The sequence below is a fragment of the Lynx rufus genome, unplaced genomic scaffold (genome assembly GCF_022079265.1).
Source record: "Lynx rufus isolate CCGP_SWC_20201006 ecotype Redwood Valley unplaced genomic scaffold, mLynRuf1.p SCAF_3, whole genome shotgun sequence".
NCBI classification, from domain to species: domain Eukaryota; kingdom Metazoa; phylum Chordata; class Mammalia; order Carnivora; family Felidae; genus Lynx; species Lynx rufus.
Genome location: NW_025814845.1, coordinates 29,737,224 through 29,760,153, shown reverse-complemented (window position 1 = coordinate 29,760,153; position 22,930 = coordinate 29,737,224). Strand labels below are relative to the sequence as shown.

The following is a 22,930-nucleotide window of genomic DNA, read 5'->3' as shown; positions in this document are numbered from 1 at the left end:
CCATCTTAAGTTTTGTTTATTGAAAACTCTTTCTGTGTTGGGGAAAATTATATTTAGCTCAAAGGAATTATACCTGATAAGTGTGGTTTTGACAAATGGCTGCTCATTTCTTTACCTAACAAGAATCCTAGAGGTAGGTGCTTGCTGGGGATGGTCCAGCAGCTCAGTGATATAGCTAGACTAGTTCCTTTCTCCACCTCTGTCATCCTTACTTACTGTGTTAGCTTTAGTCTTTGCGATGTTGCCATGTGTTGCAAAGAAGCTGTACGTCTAGGCATTCAAGTCCACGTTTAAATCAGGAAAAAGGGAGCAGTGGCAAGATGTTGCCCTAACTGCGATTGGCCTTATAAGAGTTTCCCCTAAACACCTCTTGTAGAGTTCCCTCTAAGTCTCATTGGCCAGAGCTGTCACATGGCTATTATTAGCTTATAAGGGAGTTTGGGGAGGATGAGGACTTTTCTGATTCTTCAATCATAATTCATCACTTGGAGATGGACACATCAGAGTTTTTTAAATAGGGAAGATTGGGGGAAAAACAGACTTTGGACAAGCCCATCCTGGGGGGCCCTAGTGGCTTTGCCCTTCCTAGGTAGAAGGAAAGGTAAAGCAGTCCAAAAAGGGGTAGTGCGTCACCTCCATTGCCAACCTATCGCTCTTAGGGGATGTATCTGTTATTTTCTCTTTTTAATGGTACTTTTTCATGAATATGTTTTTAAAAAATATTCCAGTTTTTCTAATTTATAAATGTAGTTTTTCACCTATGAGCAGATCCTAGAATCATTTTTTCTTTAACAGAAAGTAAAGGTTAGGATACAGTTTTAATGATTTGTATTTTTAATCAATAGGCAGCAGCTTTGGGGACAAATATTATTGATGAAGATGGCCTATTGAATCTGATTCGAACTATGCCAGGCAAGAAGTCCAAGTATGAAATTGCAGTTGAAGCTGAGGTTTGTATAAAATGAACTTGATTTATTTAAGTTGGTTTGTTTAACAATTTTCCTATTTCATAGAGACATTTTGTGAGTGGCTACAGGCCTGTTGCCGAAAAGATTAACTTCGCCCTCTACCACAGATGAACCTACCTTATTTCCTTCTGAGCAGGGATTCTGCTTTAGGCTCTCTTCTTTGGTGTATTTCCTTTCCTCCTTCTTTCCCTCCTTCCCTCCCTCCCTTTGAATGTTTATTTATTTTGAGAGAGAGAGAGAGAGAGAGAGAGAGAGAGAGTGTGTGTCTGTGCACACCAGCACGAGCTGTGGAGGGGCGGAGAGAAGGGGAGAGAGAGAATCCCAAGCAGGCCCCACACTGTCAGCATGGAGCCCGATTGGGGCTTGATCCCATGAACCATGAGATCATGACCTGAGCTGAAATCAAGAGTAGGATGCTTAACTGACTGAGCCACCCAGGCACCTCTTACCTTTCCTTAAAGAAATATAAGGAGAGTGAGAGCAGTGTATTGCACTTAACCATATCTGCTTAACTAAACTTTCCATATTTTCCATATTCTTTCAGTGACTTTGTGCAAATGTTTAATGCTTTTAAGAGTTCATTAAGGGATATGTTATAGGTATCAGCACTTTAAGTTCATTTTCAGTTAGAACTTATTAGCACTTTTTCATTTGTGACAGAAGCCCATATTAGTTTTAGCAAAAAGGAAAAACATGTTGGCTCACATAACTAAATTATGGGCTGGCTGGGTCTGATGTCGGAACTATGGATCTGGAGACCACAGTGCTTTTAGAACTCTTTCCACAGTGCTTTTAGAACTCTTTCAGTTTTCTTCTCTGCTTCTCCCAGTATTATCTTCATTCATTTCCACTCTGTTCAGGTCTTTTCCATGTATAGGATGCAAAGGTACCAGAAGTCCAGGTTTAATGTCCTCAGCTCTGTCACCCAGGTAGTGAGGTTGTCTTCCCATTTTTTTTTTCCAACGTTTATTTATTTTTTTGGGGACAGAGAGAGACAGAGCATGAACGGGGGAGGGGCAGAGAGAGAGGGAGACACAGAATCGGAAACAGGCTCCAGGCTCCGAGCCATCAGCCCAGAGCCCGACGCGGGGCTCGAACTCACGGACCGTGCGATCGTGACCTGGCTGAAGTCGGACGCTTAACCGACTGCGCCACCCAGGCGCCCCGGCCTTGAGACTTTTAATGAGTACTAGTTAGTTGTTTTGTAGAATGTCTCTCAGTTTGGGTTTTCTGATGTCTTTTGATTAGATTGAGGTTATGCATTTTTTGGCAGGAATACTGCAGAAGTGATATTTTGTCCTTCTCAGTGCATCGTATTAGATGTAGATGTCAATATGTCTTATTATTGATGCTGTTAACCTTGGTTAAGGTGGTTTCTGACAGGTATCTCCACTAGTAAAGTGACTGTTTTTCCCTTTGGAAAATATCTTGGAGAGAACTTTAATACTTGGATAATATCCTGTTTCTCTTTAAACGTTTACCTCCTAATTTCAGCATCCAGTTACTGGCAAAGAGGCACTATTTTTCTTGTTTTTGAGACCTTCACATCATAAAATTCACCCTTTTAAAATGTATATCAGATTTTTAGTATACTCACAAGATTGTACAACCATCACCAGTATCTAATTTTAGAACATTTTCATTGTTCCAAAAAGAAGCCCCGTGTCCACTATTCAATTTTTTGTTTCCATGGATTTTCCTATTCTGGACATTTTATATAAAGGGAAACATGCAATTTGTGGCCTTTTGTTTCTGACGTCTTCACTCAGTATGTTTTTAAGGTTCAGCTGCATTGAAGTGCATGTGTCAAGACTTTACTCCCTTTTTTGTGGTGATTAATATTACATTGTGTGGATATACCACATTTTGTTTATTCATTCATCAGTTGTTGGCCATTTTGGGTTTCTATTTTTTGGCTGTAATAATAACATAATTATATAATTAATTAATATATAATATATAATTACATAAATGGCTGCTGTGAATATTAGTGTACAGGTTTTTGTGGAGGCTTTAACTTTTAACTGGTCAGAAAACTGGTACAAAAATTTCTTAATCCTTCACCTTGGATTTCAGACTGATTTTGGAATACTTACTATTTGCAAACTAATATGTTCTCACTTAAAAATTTGCACTTGGGTGCTTTTTGGTGTGTGTGTTGTTAATTTTGCTAAAGTTTGGAAGGTGGTGATTTACACAACAGCAGGGTTCATGGTGAAAAACCGGGCCCAGGTTGGGTAGCTCACTTGGACATCCCAGATTGCCCTGTAAAGTACATTTAGCAGGATAGATATTCTGCATATCTTATCAGGTTTCTTTTTTCCTCACTTTCCCAATTTTTAAGATGAAGAAAGAAAAGTGCAAATTGGAAAGAACACCCCAAAAAAATGACCAAGGAAAAAGAAAAATTAGCCCAACTAAGAAGGAATCAGAATCTAAAAAAAGCAGACTGACTCCCAAAAGGGGCAGCTCTATGAAGTCAATAAAAAAGGAAACAAGTGCGATTTGGAGATCCCTGGACTTCGAGGAGCAGGTGGCTGAGGAGACAAATGTGGACAGCCGGGCTAGGAATTTGGCTGATGACTGCAGTGAAAACAAAGTGGAAAATTTGCTCTGGGTGGATAAATATAAGCCAACCTCACTCAAGACCATAATCGGACAGCAAGGTGACCAGAGCTGTGCCAACAAACTCCTACGCTGGCTCCAAAACTGGCACAAGAGTCCATCTGAAGATAAGAAACGCGGTGATTTTACAGCTTCATTCATTTTTGTGTGTGTCTGTCACCATGTAATTGCTCAGTTGCACATATTTGAGAAAGTATACTAGTTGGTTCATTCATCTCTCAGCAAACGTTTATTGAAAGCCTGCTCTGAGTCTAGACCCCAGAGGTGCTGTTGTGAACAAATCAGTCCCCTTCAAGGAGCTCAGTCAGTCACAGACATATGTGAACCAGCAGTTAAGATATTTTGTGCTAAGTACTGTTACGGGGGTAAGTATAGGGTGCTAGGGGAATGGAGGTATGTGGTCAGGGATGCGGATGTGTGCTCCCATCCCTGGAAGAAGGGATAGCTAAGCAAAGAGTTGGAAACTAAAGAGGAGTTAGCTAGTGAAGGGAGGGAGGAGTGTTGGGTGGAAGAGAACACAGGGACCAATTCTGAAGACTTGTGAGAGCGAGGCCATTGAAAGTGCTAAGGAGAGTTGGGGGAGAAAGGTGCAAATAAACAGCTGAGGCACACTGATGGAGTCAGCAGCCTAAAAATCCCAGCAGCACATTTGCTTTTAGTAGGCCTGAGCTCTGGTTTCTGTACTTGTTCACCATGTATTTGTCATGGAAAATGAACAGTCACGGTCTGTATTTAATGTCTAGGGTATTCTTGAAACTGAGATTTGAGATCACAAATGTTAGTAGTGTTTTTCTGAGCGTCACCCGCAGCCCTGGAGGATACTGTATGAGAAATAAGAAGGCAAAATTTAGTGAGCAGCACGGTGAATTCCCAGGGTGGTGACTGGCTTATCAGTGTGCAGGTGGTCACTAGACGTTGGCTGTTGTTGTCAGCTTATTTATGACGGTCGGATGATGTAATTGTAACGATACATGGTTATATTTGACTCTTTTTCCTTTTCTGAAACCACATAAAATCTACCTTAAAAGGGGATATAGTGCTTTGTGTGCCTGGAAAAGACTTAATAAGGCTTCAGGTGAACTATAGTCTCTTTTCCCATGCCTGTAACCATCTCTCTCTCAGTCATTGTGTATGTACTGAGCGCTCTTGATGAATCAGGCACCTGTGCGATAAGGGGAGAAGAATGCTCAAGAGTCAAATTGTGCAGGATAGTTGCAGACACACCATCTTCAGTTCATTCTTTTTGTGATCAAAAAGAATGTTACCCTCATTTTACAAAGGAGGGAATAGGCCCAGAGGGATTAAATCACTTTTCCCAGTTGGTAAGCAGTGGAGTTAGGATAGCTAGAGTTTGGATTGGGACCCAGGTACTCTGCTCCTTGACCTGTGCTTTTTGTAGGAAAGGAAACTCATAAAATTATGGTTTCAAATCAGAATTTCAGAGTTCATTAGTTTTAGTGTTTTATTTTGGGTGTAAGTGAGGTAGGGAGTAGAGCTTCACTAAATGCCTGGAAACTTGTTTATGGTTTGTAGAAAGTATTTTGTAAATTTAGAAGTCAACTGGAGGACTGCTCTTGATGCTAAGTTTATGCACAAGGAATGATTCTGCCATTCCTGAATTTCTCCTGGGTAATTAATAGAAGTTAACTCTCTGGAACTTCTTTTTTCCTGGCAGCAAAGTTTGGTAAGTTTGCTGGCAAAGATGATGGCTCTAGTTTCAAAGCGGCACTGCTCTCTGGCCCTCCAGGTGTGGGCAAGACAACCACAGCGTCTCTGGTTTGTCAGGTGAGTGTGCTGTCCTGGAGTGCAGTTGGAAAGCTAACCCAGAAATGAGCATGTGTAGGAGATACATACACATGGGTGTTAGCATGTCCGTGGTATATGTATTTTAACCTGTATATATTTTAACCTATGTATATATTTTGCCAAAATTAAACCTTTAGAATTTACTTTGGGGAGGCACCTAGGTAGCTCAGTCGGTTAAGTGTCCGACTTCAGCTCAGGTCATTATCTCACAGTTTGTGAGTTCAAGCCCTGTGTCGGGCTCTGTGCTGACAGCTCAGAACCTGTAGCCTGCTTCGGATTCTGTGTCTCCCTCTTTCTCTGCCTCTCCCCGTCTTGTGCTCTTTCTTTCTCTCTCAAAAATAAATGTTAAAAATTAAAAAAAAAAAAAAAAGAAAATTTATTTTGATTCTGGGGATATTTTTCATTTTCATCCTTTTTCTTAATATTGGTAATTATAATAGGAATATTTACCTGTGTGCCAGGCAATGTGCTAAGCCCTTAGGTACATTATCTTTTAGGTAATATAAATAGGTCTCATAGACTCTGATGGATAAAGATATTTTACTTACTCTTGTAAGAATTCTCTGTATGAATATGTGTATTCTTACCATGCTCATGTGACAAATGAAATGGGCTTACAGTGGAGGCTGGTGCCACAGTATGAACCCAGCTAGTCTGATCCTTCACTGCTGTGGGAGCCTGCCTTTGCTCCTCCCTGTGTGGCCGCCAGATCTAGACAGTGAGATGAGGAGACACTAGAGCAAACCAGAGTTCCTGTATCAGAACGGTGTGAGGTCATACGTGAAGTGGTATCAGAATGATAAAATGAGGGATAGTAGACTTGTTTTAAATTTATTACTGCATTTCCCAACCCTTATCCTATAAGCTGGTGGTTTTGTTGTGTCCTTGTTTTATGGACCAGATCATAAATATTTAGCTGGTATAACAAGTACATATTTTCTATTCTATTATAAACATTAAAAAAAAACCAAAAAATTTTTTCCTAGTCTTACAATTGTGAGCATGACTCTTTTCTCCCTTATTATTATATTATTTTGGAGGGGAATTGAATTAAAGCATATCATAATGCTTATCAGTAGAATCAGTTTTGGGAAATGAGTCAGAATAACTTGATTTTTCACAGCTTGGAAAGATTTTATATTGGAATGGTTTGATAACGAATGCTTTAACTTTATCTTGAAGAGTCAAGAATGATTTTTGGTATCTTATAATAGATTGATTCTGTATCTGATAGTATAAAATCTTGGGATGGGTATATTTAATTCTTTATAGGATTTGAAGAAGCAAACCTAGTAATATTGCTTGTTCAAGTATATGCTTCTAGATTAGTGATTTATCAGCTGAAGTTTTAAGACCAAACTTGTATTTTGTGTATGTGTGGTGCGTATGTGTATGTATGTGTGTGCATATGTGTATATATGTATTATATATATAATCTCAGTATTGTGAGGCATGTTATAATCTCATTGTCTTCATCTTTTTTAGCCATGGTTCCTTATGTCATTTTTCTATCCTCTTCATTCATTGCCTTGTTTTTTTGGGGGGAAGGGTTAATAATTTGCATTGTGATAGTAACAGTTTCCATATTTTGATTAGGAATTAGGATATAGCTACGTGGAACTGAATGCAAGTGACACTCGGAGTAAGAACAGTTTGAAGGAGATTATTGCTGAATCACTGAATAATACCAGCATCACGGGCTTTTATTCAAGTATGTGGGTATTTGAACTGTTTTCTTTGGTTATGTAAGGAAAACAAGTTCATTTCAATGTTTACTAACCAGTATAGGCAAAGATAATAGCAGAGGAGAAGAAACTGTGAAGGTGCCACTGTGTTTCAGGCTGTAGTTGGTGGTCTGGTATGGCCAGAGTTTATGAGAAAAATAAGATGCTCAAATTACAGTCTAAATAGTGCATATTTAGAACCAGTGGTGGATATTGCATGGTCACCTGAATTCTTGGTACTTTCGTTGGTAGAAAATCATTATTAAAAAGGATTTGCTTAGGAAACATCACTCTTCTACATGGCTGGTGGGAGTGTTAATATGTACTACTCTGGAGAGTAGTCTGGCAGTATTTCTGAAAGTTGTATTACACAGACCCTTTAGCCTAGAATTTCTAATTCTTGGAATTTAGCAGTTGTGTTATATATATATATATATATATATATACACATACATACACATGTATATGTATATATGTATATGTGTATGTACAAAATGATATGTGAGAATATCATTTAGTATGGTTTATAATAGCAAAAGGTTGGAAGCATCTTCATATTTTATCAATAGATAGCAATTAATTATGATACATGTGTAAAGTAGGATATTATTAAACAGCCTTAAAAAATAAGGTGTTCTAGGGGCCCCTGGGTCACTTAGTCAGTTGAGCATCTGACTTGATATTTTCTCAGTTTGTGATCTCGCAGTCATGAGATCGAGCCCCCTTCAGGCTTTGTGCTAAGTGTGGGTCTGCTAGGGATTCTCTCTTTCTTCTCTCTCTCTCTCTCTCTCTCTCTCTCTCTCTGTCTCTCTCTGCCCCTGCCCCGCTGGTACGTGTACATGCTTTCTCTCTTGAAATAAGTAAACTTAAAAAAAAAAGAGGTGTTCTGTATCTACAGATAAGAAACAGATCCCTACAACATATTGAATGATAAAACCAAGATGTATATTTTTATGCACACATGTTTTTAATATATATAGGGACACCCTAGTGGGCAAAGGTAGAGGGAGAATTTCTTTTCATTTGCATATGCTTGTGCCTCTTGCATTTTGTACCATGGACCTATATTACCAGTTTGAAATGTTTTACATGGTTTTTATAAAGCAGCAGCATTTGAACAATTACTATTTTTTTGTCCCATTTCATTGCTTCTCAACATGGGTCAGGTGGAGGTGCCCATTCAGTAAGCATGAAACATGCTGTCATCATGGATGAAGTAGATGGCATGGCAGGCAATGAGGACAGGGGAGGAATTCAGGTAATGAAAACCATGTATTTTTGCAGTTTGATTTTACTGTTGATTTTTAGTTTTTTTTTTTTTTTTTAATATTTAAAGAACTAATTGTGCTGTGATAATTAAAGTGTGGTGCCAAAGAGGTTTTCAAAACCTAAAATATATGCATTGTGTATAGTATTTTGTTTTTTTAAAATAATTATTTTATGTTGTAAATTTGCCTTTCAGGAATTAATTGGTTTGATAAAACATACAAAAATTCCCATTATTTGTATGTGCAATGATAGAAATCATCCCAAGATTCGTTCTTTGGTTCATTATTGTTTTGATCTTCGTTTTCAAAGACCTCGAGTTGAACAGATTAAGGTACGATGATGGGAATTTTTTCCCCCATCACACTATCCTTCTTATTTTTTGGTCAGTTTTTAAAAATACCTGATAGATACTTAAATGTTTGATTATATGAGTTAAAATCATTTAAGATTCCCCTTTGTAAATTTCAGGGTGCTATGATGTCTATTGCATTTAAAGAGGGTTTAAAGATCCCCCCTCCAGCTATGAATGAAATAATTTTGGGAGCCAATCAAGATATCAGACAGGTAAATTAAATATATATTATGTAACAGTTGCTGATTCTTTTGAATTAATGCCTTCAACTTTTCAGGGAGGAGGAGTAGCATTATTTTCTCACTTTGACCATGTCTTATTTCTGATTTCTTTTAGGTTTTACACAATCTGAGTATGTGGTGTGCACGAAGTAAGGCACTAACCTATGACCAGGCCAAGGCTGATTCTCATAGAGCGAAAAAGGATATCAAACTGGTAAGATAAGTTTCCATTTCTTAAGTACTTTTCTCATGCTAAAGCATTTCTTCTGCTGCTTATATTAACTTAATAGTTATTATAGTTCCTTGACACACCTATAGAATCTATTGATATTTACAATAAGAAAGACAGCTAAAATGTTTCCAAATCAGATGAGTTTTTCCTCAAGGGCTGCTAGTATATATTGTAAATTATGAGAAATGGAAGTTTTAAATTATACTCATGCTTCAGTAGTTATAAGGTGGCCTTTTCAGGGTCCCTTATGTATAGATTTCATGTTTTGAAGTTTTGGAACTGTTCAGAATAATTGTTTCAAATGGTTTATAATTTAATACCCTCTCTGAAACTAGAAGTCTGTATCAATTATTCTATTTCATGTAGTCAGTAGTCAGAATTTATTATTACAGCTAGAGCAATGATTAAGCAGTGTTTTTAACCCCCTCTCTCCCTCTTTTTTTTTTCATCAATAAACTTTTTTAGGAGCAGTTTTAAACGGTTCATAGCAAAATTTAGCGCACGGTACAGAGACTTCCCTTATATCCCCTGCCCTCAGGCTCATACCACCTCTCCCACTGGCAATATGCCCCACCAGAGTGGTACCTTTGTTACAGCTGAACATGTACTGGTACATCATTATTACCCAAAGTCCATAGTTTACATTAGGGTTCTTTCACTTTTGATGTACATTCCATGGCTTTTGACAAATGTATCATAGCTTGTACCCACCATTGTAGTATCACACAGAATACTGTCACTGTCGTAAAAATACTCTATACTCTGCCTGTTCATCATCCCTTCCCTGAACCCCTGACAGCCACTAATCTTATTTTCTCTGTAGTTTCATCATTTTCAGAATGTCATATAGTTGGAATCATACAGTATATAATCTTATCAGATTGGCTTCTTTGAATTAGTAACATGCATTTAAGGTTTCTCCATATCTTTTCATGGCCTTATTTTTGTGCTGAATAATATTCCAGTATTCCAGTGTCTGTATGTGTCACAGTTTATTCACTTACTGAAAGACATCTGGATTGCCTCCAAGTTTTTAGTTATGAATAAAGCTGATGTAAAGATCCATGCAGGTTTTTTTTGTGTAGTATGTTTTTAATTCATTTGGGTGAATACCAAGGAGCACAAGTGCTGGATGGTATACTAAGAGTATATTCACTGTTGCAGAAAGATTGCCAGTCTGTCTTACACGTGACTGCACCATTTTGCACCCCTACCAGCAGTAAATGAGAGTTCCTGTTGCTCCACATCTTTGCCGGCATTTTATGTTGTCAGTATTTTAGACATTGGCCATTTTGCTAGGTGTGTCCCTCCCTTTTTTTAGGGCCCATTTGATGTTGCCCGGAAAGTGTTTGCAGCTGGAGAGGAGACTGCTCATATGTCGCTTATGGACAAGTCAGATCTCTTTTTTCATGATTATTCAATAGCACCCCTCTTTGTCCAGGAGAACTACGTACATGTGAAGCCTGTAGCTGCAGGGTGAGTGTTCAGAGCTAGTGAGGGGTAGAATTTGTATCCTCCAGATACCTGGGAGAGAGGGGTCTGAGGTATGGACAGTGCTGTAATCCAGACTGGTTTATTTCTGCAGGGGTGACATGAAAAAGCACTTGATGCTTTTAAGCAGAGCAGCAGATAGCATATGTGATGGTGACCTAGTGGACCGTCAGATCCGGAGTAAGCAAAACTGGAGTCTTCTGCCCACGCAGGTAAGCATAGGGCTGTCCTTAAAATGCAGACTCTGCTTTAGTTAAAGAGAACAAAATAGCTTTTAGCTCTTGTAGCTATTTGAAATACCAGATAAACATTATGGCTCTTATGGCAAAAATACAGTCTGTTAGAGATTAAAACACTCTGTGGTCACTATTGTCTATTTCTTAAAAATTGCCCTATTTTTCAGTGTTTCAAAATGTTTTTATGTAAATGGACCTGTAGAAATAGGAACATTAGATTCTGGTCATAAATAAGATGTTAGTCAAAAGTGTTACTTGCTCTGTTTTACCCTAAGAATCCCATTTCTTTTTTGTCATTCTTGGCTCTCCCAGATGGTTGCTAAGTAGCTCCTACTTAAAGTAGGATAGCCAGAGCAGGTCAGCAGCCACTTTTCTGATATGTGAATTCTTTTTTTTTTTTTTAACGTTTGTTTATTTTTGAGAGAGTGCAGGTGGGGGAGGGGCAGAGACAGAGGGGGACAGAGAAGCTGAAGTGGGCTCTGCACTGACAGCAGTGAGCCAGATGCGGGGCTCAAACTCATGAACCATGAGATCATGACCTGAGCTGAAGTTGGACGCTCAACTGACTGAGCCACCCAGGGGCCTCTGATATGTGAATTCTGATTTTCTTCATCATTGCTCAAGAGGCAGTTTTATATTCAGTACGTTATCTGGGTTGGTAGCTTCTACTCAAAACAGAATTTTGCAGACTGTCATAATTAAGAGTGTTATTTGTTCTTGAGCTTTGCATATTTGTACTGTATTATTGGCCTGAGTGATGATAATCAAGGGACTTCCGGAAGGCTTACTCTTGCCTTAATTCAACCTACACATTATCTGAAAACAGTAATAAAACAATATTCATTCTGGATATAAAGAATCCCTTCTCTTATGTTTTAAAAGTGTTCATTTTTTTAAAAGTTCATTTATTTTGAGAGAGCATGAGCAGAGGGAGGAGTAGAAAGAGAGGTGGGGCGGGGCAGAGGGAGGGAAAATCCACCCTAATAGTGTGAAGCCTGACTCCAGACTCCATCTCATGAACTGTGAGTTCATGACCTGAGCCAAAATCAAGAGTCAGACACTTAACTGACTGAGCCACCCGGGTGCCCCAAAGTGTTCATTTTTTAAACTAATAATTGTACCTTCAAGATTTTATCCTAAAGAAATAATTTGAAACATAGGAAAAGCTTAATGTACAAAAATATTACATTAGTTTTGATAGCGTAAGAAATTGGAGAAAATCTCCATGTCTGGCAATAGGAGAATGATTAATTATGGTAAATACTCTTGATGGAACATTATGTAGTCCTTAAAATTATTTATAAAGATTGTTTAATACGAAAAAATGCTTATGAGAGACTATTACTAGAATAAAGCAGGATACAAAATTTATGTATAATTCCAACTTTAAAAAGTATGAGCCCTGGATCTAGAAGATATTCAAGGATACCGTTTTAAAAATCTTTTCTCAATTTACTTGATACTCTATTCAGTTTTCCATGTCTTGATCCACCTGTGCTGTCAGTAGTTTATGTTAAAGGTAATCCTATTCCTCTTAAAGGCTTTCCTGTGACATTGACACAATCAAGTAACTGGTATGTTGGGATCAGTGTTTGAGAAGCCTGAATGAACTGGCAAGATGGTCTCTCTGAGGACCATAACGTGTTTTGGACCGATCTGTTGTTTTCTCTGGGAGAAGTTTGCCATACCAACAGATGAGAGGCAGAGGGGAAGGGTGTGATGTCCTGGAATTAGGTACCTGGGACAGCGTTGCTTCATTTGCCAGAGACTCCTTGGAAGCTGGCAGCTGTGTAGGAAGCTCTGTACTGAATCAGATTTTGGACTGCACTTTTTTTTTTCAGGCCATTTATGCTAGTGTTCTTCCTGGAGAGTTAATGAGGGGGTACATGACCCAGTTTCCTACCTTCCCAAGCTGGTTGGGGAAGCACTCATCTGCCGGCAAACATGATCGTATTGTACAGGACCTAGCACAGCACATGGGTCTCAGGTAAGTGCTGTTACTCCATGTCTCCATGATTACGCCATGTGTTATCAGTGTGCGTATTTAGGACAACATAAGCACAAGATTTGGGCTTTAGTTTATTTTGCTGCAACTAGATAAATGATCCTGGATAAGTTCCTTACAGTTTGTGGACCTGAGTTTTATTATCTATAATCAGTATAACAATTGTTTTATCACTTAAAAGGATACTTTGGAATTTAAACCCAGATGGTAAATGTGCCATAACTTTAAGATAAATTTTAAAGCTCTGTAAATCTGAGGTAGTGCTACTATTTATTACTGACTATGCCTATTACTAGTAGGCATACGTAACGTCTCAGCTCCCAAATAACTTCATAGGAAAAAGGGGACTATTTAGATAAATGAACTAGTTTTTACCTCCCTAGTAGGAAACTGACCTGGTCATTTAGGAGAGGGGACACAGTTTAGCATAGAACAACAGGAGGCAGACATGCAGATGACTGAAAACAAATGTGTTTGGAGAAGTTTAATGAAGTTCAAAAATTCTTGTTATTTGTTTTGTTAAAGTTTAGAAACTTGGAAAATGTGCAGGCGCACAAATATTAAGTGAACCTTAGGAATTCATTTGTAACCATGAAGAACCACTTGAGCAATCTTATTTCTCTCTCTGATCTCTGGAGGGAATATTAACATGGGTCCACTTTTTTTTGTAAGTTTATTTATTTTGAGAGAGAGAGAGAGAGAACAGGAGCAGGGGAGGGGCGGAGAGAGAGAATCCCAAGCAGTCTGCACTGTCAGCGCAGAGCCCGATATGGAGCTTGAACTCAGGAATTGTAAGATCAGGACCCGAGCTGAAATCAAGATTGGAATGCCCAATTGACTAAGCCACCCAGGTGCCCCAATATTGGTCCACTCTTAACTTTTGTTTGAAGTTGAGCTGAAATAGTTCCTTTCTTCTGGTTTTGTAAAATTCTGTGTTCCCTTTTCATAGCCTTGGCATGGGTCTTTTTTTTGCCACTCTTGTATGAGTTTCTATTTCTGCTATAACAGATTACCAAAACTTAATGCTTTAGAATAATATAAATTTATTCTTCCCTTAAGATGGGAAATTTGTCAGGGCACCTGGGTGGCTCAGTAGGTTGAGCATCCAACTCTTGATTTTGGCTCAGGTCAGAGCGTTGGGCTCTGCACTGGCAATGCGGGGCCTGCTTGGGATTCCTCCTCCCATCCCTCCCCTGGTCACTCTTTCTCTCAAAAATAAACAAACAAAAAAAAGGTGGGAAGTTTGTCCTCAATTATCTGGGCAGGTCCAATGTAATTACAAAGGTCTTTACAAAAGAAAAAAGAAATGGAGCAGTGTCAAGTCAGAGAAAAAAGACATTTTTAAGATGATACATTGCTGGCTTTGAAGATGGGAAGAGGGACCGGACCATGAGCCAAGGGATGTCAACGGCCTCTAGAAACTGGAGAGTGCTGTTTTCCCTACTGCTCTTCTCATTGATCCAGTGAGGGGCCCAGCTGTCAGCTCTTTTCCTACTCCCTGCACTCTGCTTTTTAAAGGTGATGCATCCCTGTACCCTGGGGGTGTCCGTCTTTGGTGCCCTCACCATATTCATGTAGATGGTGAGCACTGGACTTCCATTTTGTTTTATGGCTGTGTTTTTTGTCCCCTTCTCCCATTAGACCAAATATTTCTGGTGGTAGGAACTGAGGCCTACCCATCCAGCAGATAAAATTGCTCAATAAATGTTTCTTCATGAATCATATACAGGACATTGTTATCATCAAAGGACATCTACAGTGCATTTCACAATTTTTAAAGTAAATTAGGACCTTTCTATTTACCTTGGTTAAGTCATTGAACTTTGATAGATCTCAGTTTCTCTTTAAAAATGGAAGTGCAATTTTATTATTAGTTCTTACTAGGGTTATACATGCCTTTGAGAATCTGAAAGCTCTTTGATCTTTATTACCCCCAAACTGCACTAACGTACAAATAATGTTAGGGGAATTACAGACTTCTGAGTTTATGAACCCTTGATTTAGGAACATTAGATGATACCTTTAGACTTTTCTAGAGTTATTTCTGTGATTTCTAGTAGAAGGTAACAGTACTGTAACAAATATAAGAAAATACTTTTGGAAAAGGTTTCATGATTTTCTTAGGCACTGGAGCTTATGGGCTCATACTTGTCTTCAGCTAACTAGTGTGCCTGGTTATGGAAGACTGAATCTAGAGGAAATGGGTGAATTTAAAATAAGAGTTTTTGGGGGCGCCTGGGTGGCTCAGTTGGTTGAGTGTCCAACTCTTGATTTCGGCTCAGGTCATGATTTCACAGTTCGTGAGACTGAGCCCCACATCAGGTTCCATTCTGACAGCACAGAGCCAGGTTGGGATTCCCTTTCTCTGCCCCTTCCCTTTCTCTCAAAATAAATAAATAAACTTAAAAAAAAAATAGGAATTTTTGGGATTCTTTGCCTAGGTAGTAAAGCTGTCGTGGGACAGGGTTCTAGATTTCTGATCAAGAAAACTGTGGATTCTTGTGATTCAGACCCAGTTTACCTGAAAGCAAGAGCAGGACCCATTAGTAATTTAAAATTTTTTATGGGTTCTGAAGCCCAACAGCTTTTGAGGTTTGTTGTTTGAAGTATGCATACATATAATTGTCTGGTTTGATGATGGTGGTAGCTGGCTTGGAAAGATTTAGATTTAGATTTTGTTTTGTTCAGCTATTTTCTGTCTTTGAGTGACAGTATTTGAGAGAGAGAAACTGTCATTTCATGATAACATTGTAGTTCTCAGCAAATCAGAGACTTTCTCCCAAAGCCTTCCCCTCACCAGTGTGGACCACCTTGTAATTCTACAGGGACGTTTTCTGCAGTTTTCTTAGTTTGGGGAAAACCCTGCTCTAGAACTAAGGATTTCAGAGTAATAGTACAGTACAAGGAAATATGAGAGAAACATTCATATGTAATTTTGCATGTTATAATCAGAGATAAAAAGGTGCTACAGACCCTCATATAGGAAGTAACAGTGGCACTTGAGGTAGGAAATCTCACTGCCTTTTACTGATGCATTTAAGATTTGGAACTGGGAATGAGTAATCTTTGGCTATAAGGAGTACATAGAAATGTTTTTGTTGCCTAGGCCTTAAGAGTTGATTGGAAGTAGAACCTATATTTGTTTTTCATTCACTGATTCGAGATAAGTAGTAAATTCCCTTTGAGCACACTGGTGTGTATCCATTACCCTGATGGTGTAGTGCTAGGCTTTCCCTATACCGGCTGGTAAATAGTAGACATTACATTGGGCATTTTTAAAAGTGGATTGAACTCTATCCAGCACATTATGACTTGAGTTGGTGGTAGTTTGCCATTGACTATAGGTATCTCTTTTGTTTTGGTTTAAGAACTTATTCCAGCAAAAGGACTGTAAACATGGATTATCTGTCACATATAAGGGATGCACTTGTACAGCCCTTGATCTCCCAAGGGGTAGAAGGAGTACAGGATGTTATTGCTCTTATGGACACATACTACTTGATGAAAGAAGACTTTGAGAATATCATGGAAATTAGCAGCTGGGGAGGCAAACCTAGTCTCTTCTCCAAGTTGGATCCCAAGGTAAATTGTGTAACCCACTCGTTTTCCATCACTTTGTGATTACCAGGCTTGTACTAGGACTATTTCAGAGATGTTGTAGGTACTTTAAAAAGGTTTAATTGTTTTCTTCTTAAATGTCTTTTGCTTCTTATGGCCTATGCTTTCCAAAGATACTATTTGCGTGCACTATTAAGAATGGACTTCTGGATTTGACCTTGTAGTTTGTAGTTTTGTCATTGCTTTATGCCGAATGGAAAAGTAAAACATGAAATCTCAGAGGCAAATCTAAATATATTCCTTATGGGGGGGGTGTAGATAAACCTGGGAAAGTAAATAAGACGGTGGTAATACATTATGAAAAGAAGGAAGTGTTTATGGACTGAGGATTTTTATACTTTTTCTCAGTCTGCCTAATGTATGAATTTAGTATTTATCATAGTTGGACAATCTGTTATGTAATAATATATCCCCTATTTTTTTTTTTTTTGTATAATGAGCATGAAAAAACCTAAGTGACATAACATGAATTTGTAATATCCAGTACCTTACACACTTGTGCCAGTTTCTTGGTGCCGTTGTAAAAGACCTATTTATTCCGTGTGGCTTGCCTTCTCCAGAATTTTGATCTGACTTTATGGTTATGAGTTAATTCTCACAAGAGATCTCCATTGTTTGAATTCAAGGAGTAATTCTACAGTCATGTTTAGAAGCTTCAAGTTAAGACTTCAAGTTACCTAGTATTTTGAAGTAACCACTGTCATGGTAATTTATGTATTTTGTGGTAATTAGAGACCAACTTTAACTTGTACTTTATTGTAAGTCTTTTTTGATTTGATTCACTGCTTCTCACTTTGTAGAATTGTGGAATGCACTGAATAGGCAAAAATGATGAGTTACAGTTTTTTCTTTTCTCTGCCTAATGTTCCCAAATACTGGTTCTTATTTTTTTGAGTCATAGGCTCTATTAAGAATGTCATGAAAAATATGGGACTTCTTTATAGGAAAATGTATATACATATACTTACATGAACTTGCATAAATATTTTGCAGAATACTTCAGGGGTCTTGCAGAGTCTTGCAAAACTATTTGAAAGGTTGTTTGGCACTTAGATCATTAACCAACTCCCTCTGTTCCTTTCCTATAGGTGAAAGCAGCGTTCACAAGAACCTACAATAAGGAAGTCCACCTTACTCCATATTCACTCCAGGCAGTGAAGACACCCAGACACAGCACAGGCGCATCACTGGATTCTGAATACAGTGAAGAGTTAAATGAAGATGACTCTCAAGCTGATGAGAAAGACCAAGATTCTATGGAAACTGATGCAATGATCAAGGTAACATTTTAAGCTTCAGACAGCAAATGCCATGATAGTCCCTTAGTAGTTTATCTTTTCTTGTGTATAACTTGCCTTCTGAAATTATTCAGGGCCTATTTAAGTTTTTGTATTCATTACACTGAGTGAGGGTGGAGAAGGTGTAGATTTTATTCTTGTAAACAGTCAGCTATTTATAATAGTGTAAGAGCCAGATAGCAAGAAAATAGGCCATCATATTGATCTGATCATCATATGCCCTGTTAGAAAAAATACCATTTTTTATTTGGCCATTGGTGTGTGCTTTACCCTAGAGACAGATTTTTACAGCTTAATCAAGAAAAACATTTTCAATGAAACCATCTCTCCCTTCTGTTTTTTTTGTGTTTTGCAGTAGCCATTGAACTGCCTATAGAATTTTCCTCAGAATAAAACATCCTTGTGCTAGAAAAGATTAAAATCATTTATGGCATCAGCCCACTGTTTACCATTGGCTAAGACAAAGGAATGTAGTCTGTGTTCTTTTTTGGCCTTAGTGTGTGTCATTCTTGTCCCTCATTTCTGGTTTGTATATGCAGGGGTAGGAAGGTGGCCTTCTCCGGTGTAGTTCTCTAGTCTTGTGTAGACATAAGAGGTTGTCTCCCTCTCTCCCCTTCTCAAACTGAACGTGTTTAGATCTCTAATCTGAAACCGAAAGAAAAGGAAATTCTTCATTAAAACGTTATCCTATTTGTATTGCCTGCTCATTTTGTCTTTCCTAAATATACCTTGTGCCAAATCCAAGAAATTGCATGCCTGGGTAACATATCTTAGTTCTAGATTCTAAATAGCTTTTCAGTAGTTGAGGGCTTCAGCTAGCCATTTCTTGGAAGTAAGCTCGTCAGGGGTAGCAGTAATGGAAGATGTTTACACTCTTTCTTCTTACTAAGTTGCAGGTAAAGATTTGCTTTATTGTAGAAATTAACGTATTTCATTTCCTCATGAATACAGCTATTAACTATTTTGTGCATTCTTCCCTCCCAACAGAAAAAGACAAAATCTTCAAAGCCTTCAAAATCAGAAAAAGATAAGGAGTCCAGAAAAGGAAAAGGAAAAAGTTCAAAGAAATGAAACTGTTTTTCACTACTGACAGCCACTTTTTACTCACCCTGTTGACCAGTCTAGCTTGTCTAGAGAATGCCTTGTTTTTTCCCCAAAGGAACCATATTTTAGCATAATGGGGCAACTTGGTGGTCCCATTACAAATAAATGGTGGTACTGCTAGAAGGATGTAACCAGTAGGCTAACATACACCTCTTATAGAGGTTGATAGGACTGCTTGGGTCCTCCACTGTCCCCTGTCAACTATATGTGGGCTTTGGAGTCAGATTTTAGTTAACAATAATATGCCTGGAAACATTGGTACTAAGGCAACTTTTGTAGGCTTAAGAATTTATCCTAATGGCCTTTATAGGACCAATGCTGATTTTTTTTTTTAAAAAGGTAGTTACTATTATGTGGTGAAATTTTGTAAATAAATCGTAATACAAAACAGTCACCACCTAGAACTGGGTATTCTTTGTACATTGTCAAATATCTTACAGAATATAAATGAGAAATAAAAATGTTCCACCTGATACATGTACAAATTCTTAAGAATGTCATTGTGTACAGTAAAATAGTATGTTGGTATATTACTTTATTAGTTTGCAAATCATTGGGTAAGAAGCTAACTATATTTCTCACTAACCAGCTATGTGAAATAGAACTTTGGCAATTACTTCCCAACTTGATTACCTCTTTAAGTGCCAGCCATCTCTCTGTGAATAGCATGTCATGGGGAGGCCTCTTTGGTATTACTGGAAGATATGGGGGGCTGCAAAAGGATTGCCACATTTTTATCCTTCTAGAGTCTCAACTCATCAGGTTCAAACCAGTAGGGTCTAAGTTAATCTCACTCTGGCTTGGGACAAAATGAACCCTGATTTTTGTTTACTTTGTCTCTGGGAGATCTGGTTCTGCCCTATGACAGACTCCACAGACTGGACTAGAGTTTTAGATTGTACCTGTAACTGTATTTGTTGAGGAGCTCTGAGGCTGTGGAACTAGCCTGGAATTTAGTTGTCTAAATTTTGTCATTTAAAAAATTTTGTCAGTAAATGCTCAGAGGTATGTGCTAAGAGAATTATAAAATTAGGATACTATTTCCTCCCTTTAAGTAATTGACAGTCTGCTTGGGAGGTGAAACAAAGTTCTTGAGACATTTAAAGTGTATTTAAAAATGTTTTTCATGCAGACTAAATTCATTATGGGAATAAAACATTGCCTTAAGCCTTGCTCCTCTCTTTGTTAAAGCCCAGCTTGAAATTTGTGCTTCAGTGAAGATATCCTTGATTGACGACTGCCTCACCTTACCTGTGGGGTGAGCATGGCTTTCTTACGCATATTCTTCCATTTCTAGTGCTTTTTGTCTGCCTACTTGTTCTTTCCTCCCCAGGAAAGGGAGTATATTCTCCTTGCAGCCAGAAAAATGAATAGTGTCCTTCCCTTGTTTATTATGATTTTGTTATTAATTCTAAGTGCTCTATGATTGGCATAATCAGTGTATAAGATTACTTTTTTTTTTTAGAATTAGAGATGGTAAATACGCTCTTTAAAATATGAGATGGCAACATGGATCTGCTGGAGCTACTTGATGCCACACATCTTTGCAGCAAACTGCATGCTTCTTTTGAGATCCATTGAGGCTTGGCCGTTTTGGAAGCTATAACAAACTACTGTGCTTTATCCTTCATCCTGTTAAGTTTTGGCAGTCCATTATTCGGCCTCTTGAAGTTATTAACAAGGAACAGTGATTTATGTACGAGGAGTAGTGTCTTCCTGAATAAGTTCTGGTGTAATTATGCTTATTAGTGAATGTTTAAGGCTCATAACTCCCCAAATATAATGTGCTTTACTCTCACAGATCCCAGGTGCCTATGGCTCTTACTCTTCTAACTTCACAACATCCTTCCAGTGATAATGGGAAAACAAGGGGAGGATAGTGGGTTTAATGATAATAACTTGTATCACTTAGTAAAACATTGGGCTTTACTTGGCCCATTCTCTGGCCAGCCTTTGTGGAAGCAAGAACAGATCAAAACGTTGGAGGCATCATGCATGTGGATACTTGGATGCAATAAAACATCACTGACCCCCCCTATGGGGTCTACCATAGGCTCATAGGTGCCACTGGGTACCTTTGTAATGCTCAGGATGCTGGCGCCTATACTGTAAAATCCTATCATCTGAGACAAAGTGAGGCTACATGACTCATTTCTGCCAGCTGCTTAGACTTTGGTGACATTAGCCTTGGGTGGCAAGGAAGGATATACTGTTGTAGGAAAAATACGGGGTGTGTGTGATAACGGGGAAGAGTTTGAATATATCTTCAGGAGAAGTCCAGTGATTTAATTTTGTGAAAAGAATTCTACAGTATGTGGTATAATGACTCAGGAGATAAAAGCTTATGGTTTATAGTTTCTTTTAAATTGGTGTTTTTATTGTAAGACTGATTCTGCTAAATAGGCTTAAGCTTAGTTCCAACTTTTAACTGTTAATGTCTGTGCTGCCCACACTTCATGATGTTCTGCAAAGCTGTCTTCCTTTCTCCCTTTAATCCAGGAAAACATTACAAATATCTAGTCAACAATTTTATTTTAAAGGAAGTATTTCAAAATATAAAAGTTATCAAAAAGTTGAATATTTACAGTTATGTCATAGGTTACTATTAACAGTGCAGAGCATAGAATATGTAAGACTTTGAAGAGGAACTATAACATCAAGGTTATATGTCACTGTTTTGCCACTGTACAATGGCAATTGTACAATGTCTGTGACCCGGAGAGTCTTTCTTTTTTCTGTATCCAGCAACCACACAGCCTCCTGTAGAAAAATGCTATCTTTTCAGGAACATTATATCTAGAAAAGATAAAAAACCCCACATGTCTTTAGAAGCATTTCAGGTAACTGTGGTATGTAGTAATAAAGCTATACCAAAGAAGTTTTTGCTCATTTCTGGAATGTGGAGCAAGATGACCATATTCAAGTTAGAAGCCTCTGGTCTATAATCTGTATTGAGTTTAAATCTTGGCCTTGACTAAAAATTGTACATGCAAGCTGTCGAACTGTTATTACAAAGTGAGGGTGCTAATAACAGCCACTTTACTCAGAAGAGTGGGGAAATGCAAGGAAAGTGCTCAGCAATCTGTGAAGATTTTCCTGAAACGAAATAATTGTTAATGGTTCCTCGTCTAAAAGGAGTCCATGAAGTTGCTGTTTCAACCAATATTTATTGTATAAGACATTTATAGTGACTTTTTCAAAAGATGGTGCATAATCATAACTTACTAAAGCATATCTGCAAGTATTTATGAACCATGGTTTAAGGCTCTGCTTTAATCCATGGATAGTGTCTGGAGAGAGTCTATGTAGGATTATTAAAAACATAAGCAACATCCTACTTTGGCAGAATTGCAGATTATCTTTTTGCAGATAATAGTTACAAACCTGGGACAGACTATTCAAAGGCACTGGAGAGCAACCAACCAAAAGCTGGTAGAAATTGGAAAGATGCCAACTCTTGAAAGAAGAGAAGGCTACTGGGTAAAATTCATCTTTATATGCCTTTGCACCTGAGGTTAAGTCCATGAGACAACCGTAAAGTCATTGTCTTACTAGCTTGTAGAGTTGAGTTAAGAGAACAGAGTTTGGGCCTGCCAGAACTACTGAAATGTGAGGGAGAATATCCTGAAAAGAGTATTGCCCCCTAAATCTGCTTATAAACTCCATGTAAACCCTTGAACTTCCCAGGCTCAGAAGAGACTCTTTAATGCTGGACTGAAAGCATAAAAACTGAGGGCTGCTTGTAGGATCTGAGGGCCTCAGTACTCTGAAGGTAAAGGATGGAATCCCACCAACAAACAGGCTGGACAAAGACACTGAGCCTTACATGAGATTGCAGCTCCAACCAATTGCAGCCTTGTGAGACCCTGAACAGAAGACTCTGCTAAGCCATGTGTATCCTACTGATAGGTGTGTCTCTTCCCACAGACACAGTGAATGTACAGCTACATATGGAACAAGTCATCTGAAAGAAACTGATTC

General features: G+C 38.3%; 2 protein-coding genes across 2 annotated transcripts in view; one reads left to right on the top strand and one right to left on the bottom strand.

Moving 5' to 3' along the window:
* RFC1 (replication factor C subunit 1) overlaps positions 1 to 20,751 on the top strand; it is an 85,380-nt gene extending 64,629 nt beyond the window's left edge. Inside the window, exons 12-25 of the mRNA XM_047090376.1 lie at positions 846 to 950; positions 3,313 to 3,712; positions 5,269 to 5,378; positions 6,996 to 7,110; positions 8,290 to 8,381; positions 8,586 to 8,723; positions 8,861 to 8,956; positions 9,081 to 9,179; positions 10,519 to 10,673; positions 10,783 to 10,900; positions 12,766 to 12,911; positions 16,298 to 16,511; positions 17,636 to 17,827; positions 18,833 to 20,751. Coding sequence (XP_046946332.1) covers positions 846 to 950; positions 3,313 to 3,712; positions 5,269 to 5,378; positions 6,996 to 7,110; positions 8,290 to 8,381; positions 8,586 to 8,723; positions 8,861 to 8,956; positions 9,081 to 9,179; positions 10,519 to 10,673; positions 10,783 to 10,900; positions 12,766 to 12,911; positions 16,298 to 16,511; positions 17,636 to 17,827; positions 18,833 to 18,916 — 2,064 coding nt within the window. The 3' untranslated portion in view covers positions 18,917 to 20,751. The remainder of the gene's footprint in view (positions 1 to 845; positions 951 to 3,312; positions 3,713 to 5,268; positions 5,379 to 6,995; positions 7,111 to 8,289; positions 8,382 to 8,585; positions 8,724 to 8,860; positions 8,957 to 9,080; positions 9,180 to 10,518; positions 10,674 to 10,782; positions 10,901 to 12,765; positions 12,912 to 16,297; positions 16,512 to 17,635; positions 17,828 to 18,832) is intronic.
* Positions 18,327 to 22,930, bottom strand: part of WDR19 (WD repeat domain 19) — a 113,533-nt gene continuing 108,929 nt past the window's right edge. Inside the window, exon 37 of the mRNA XM_047090378.1 lies at positions 18,327 to 18,490. The gene's annotated coding sequence lies outside the window, so the exon portion shown is untranslated. The remainder of the gene's footprint in view (positions 18,491 to 22,930) is intronic.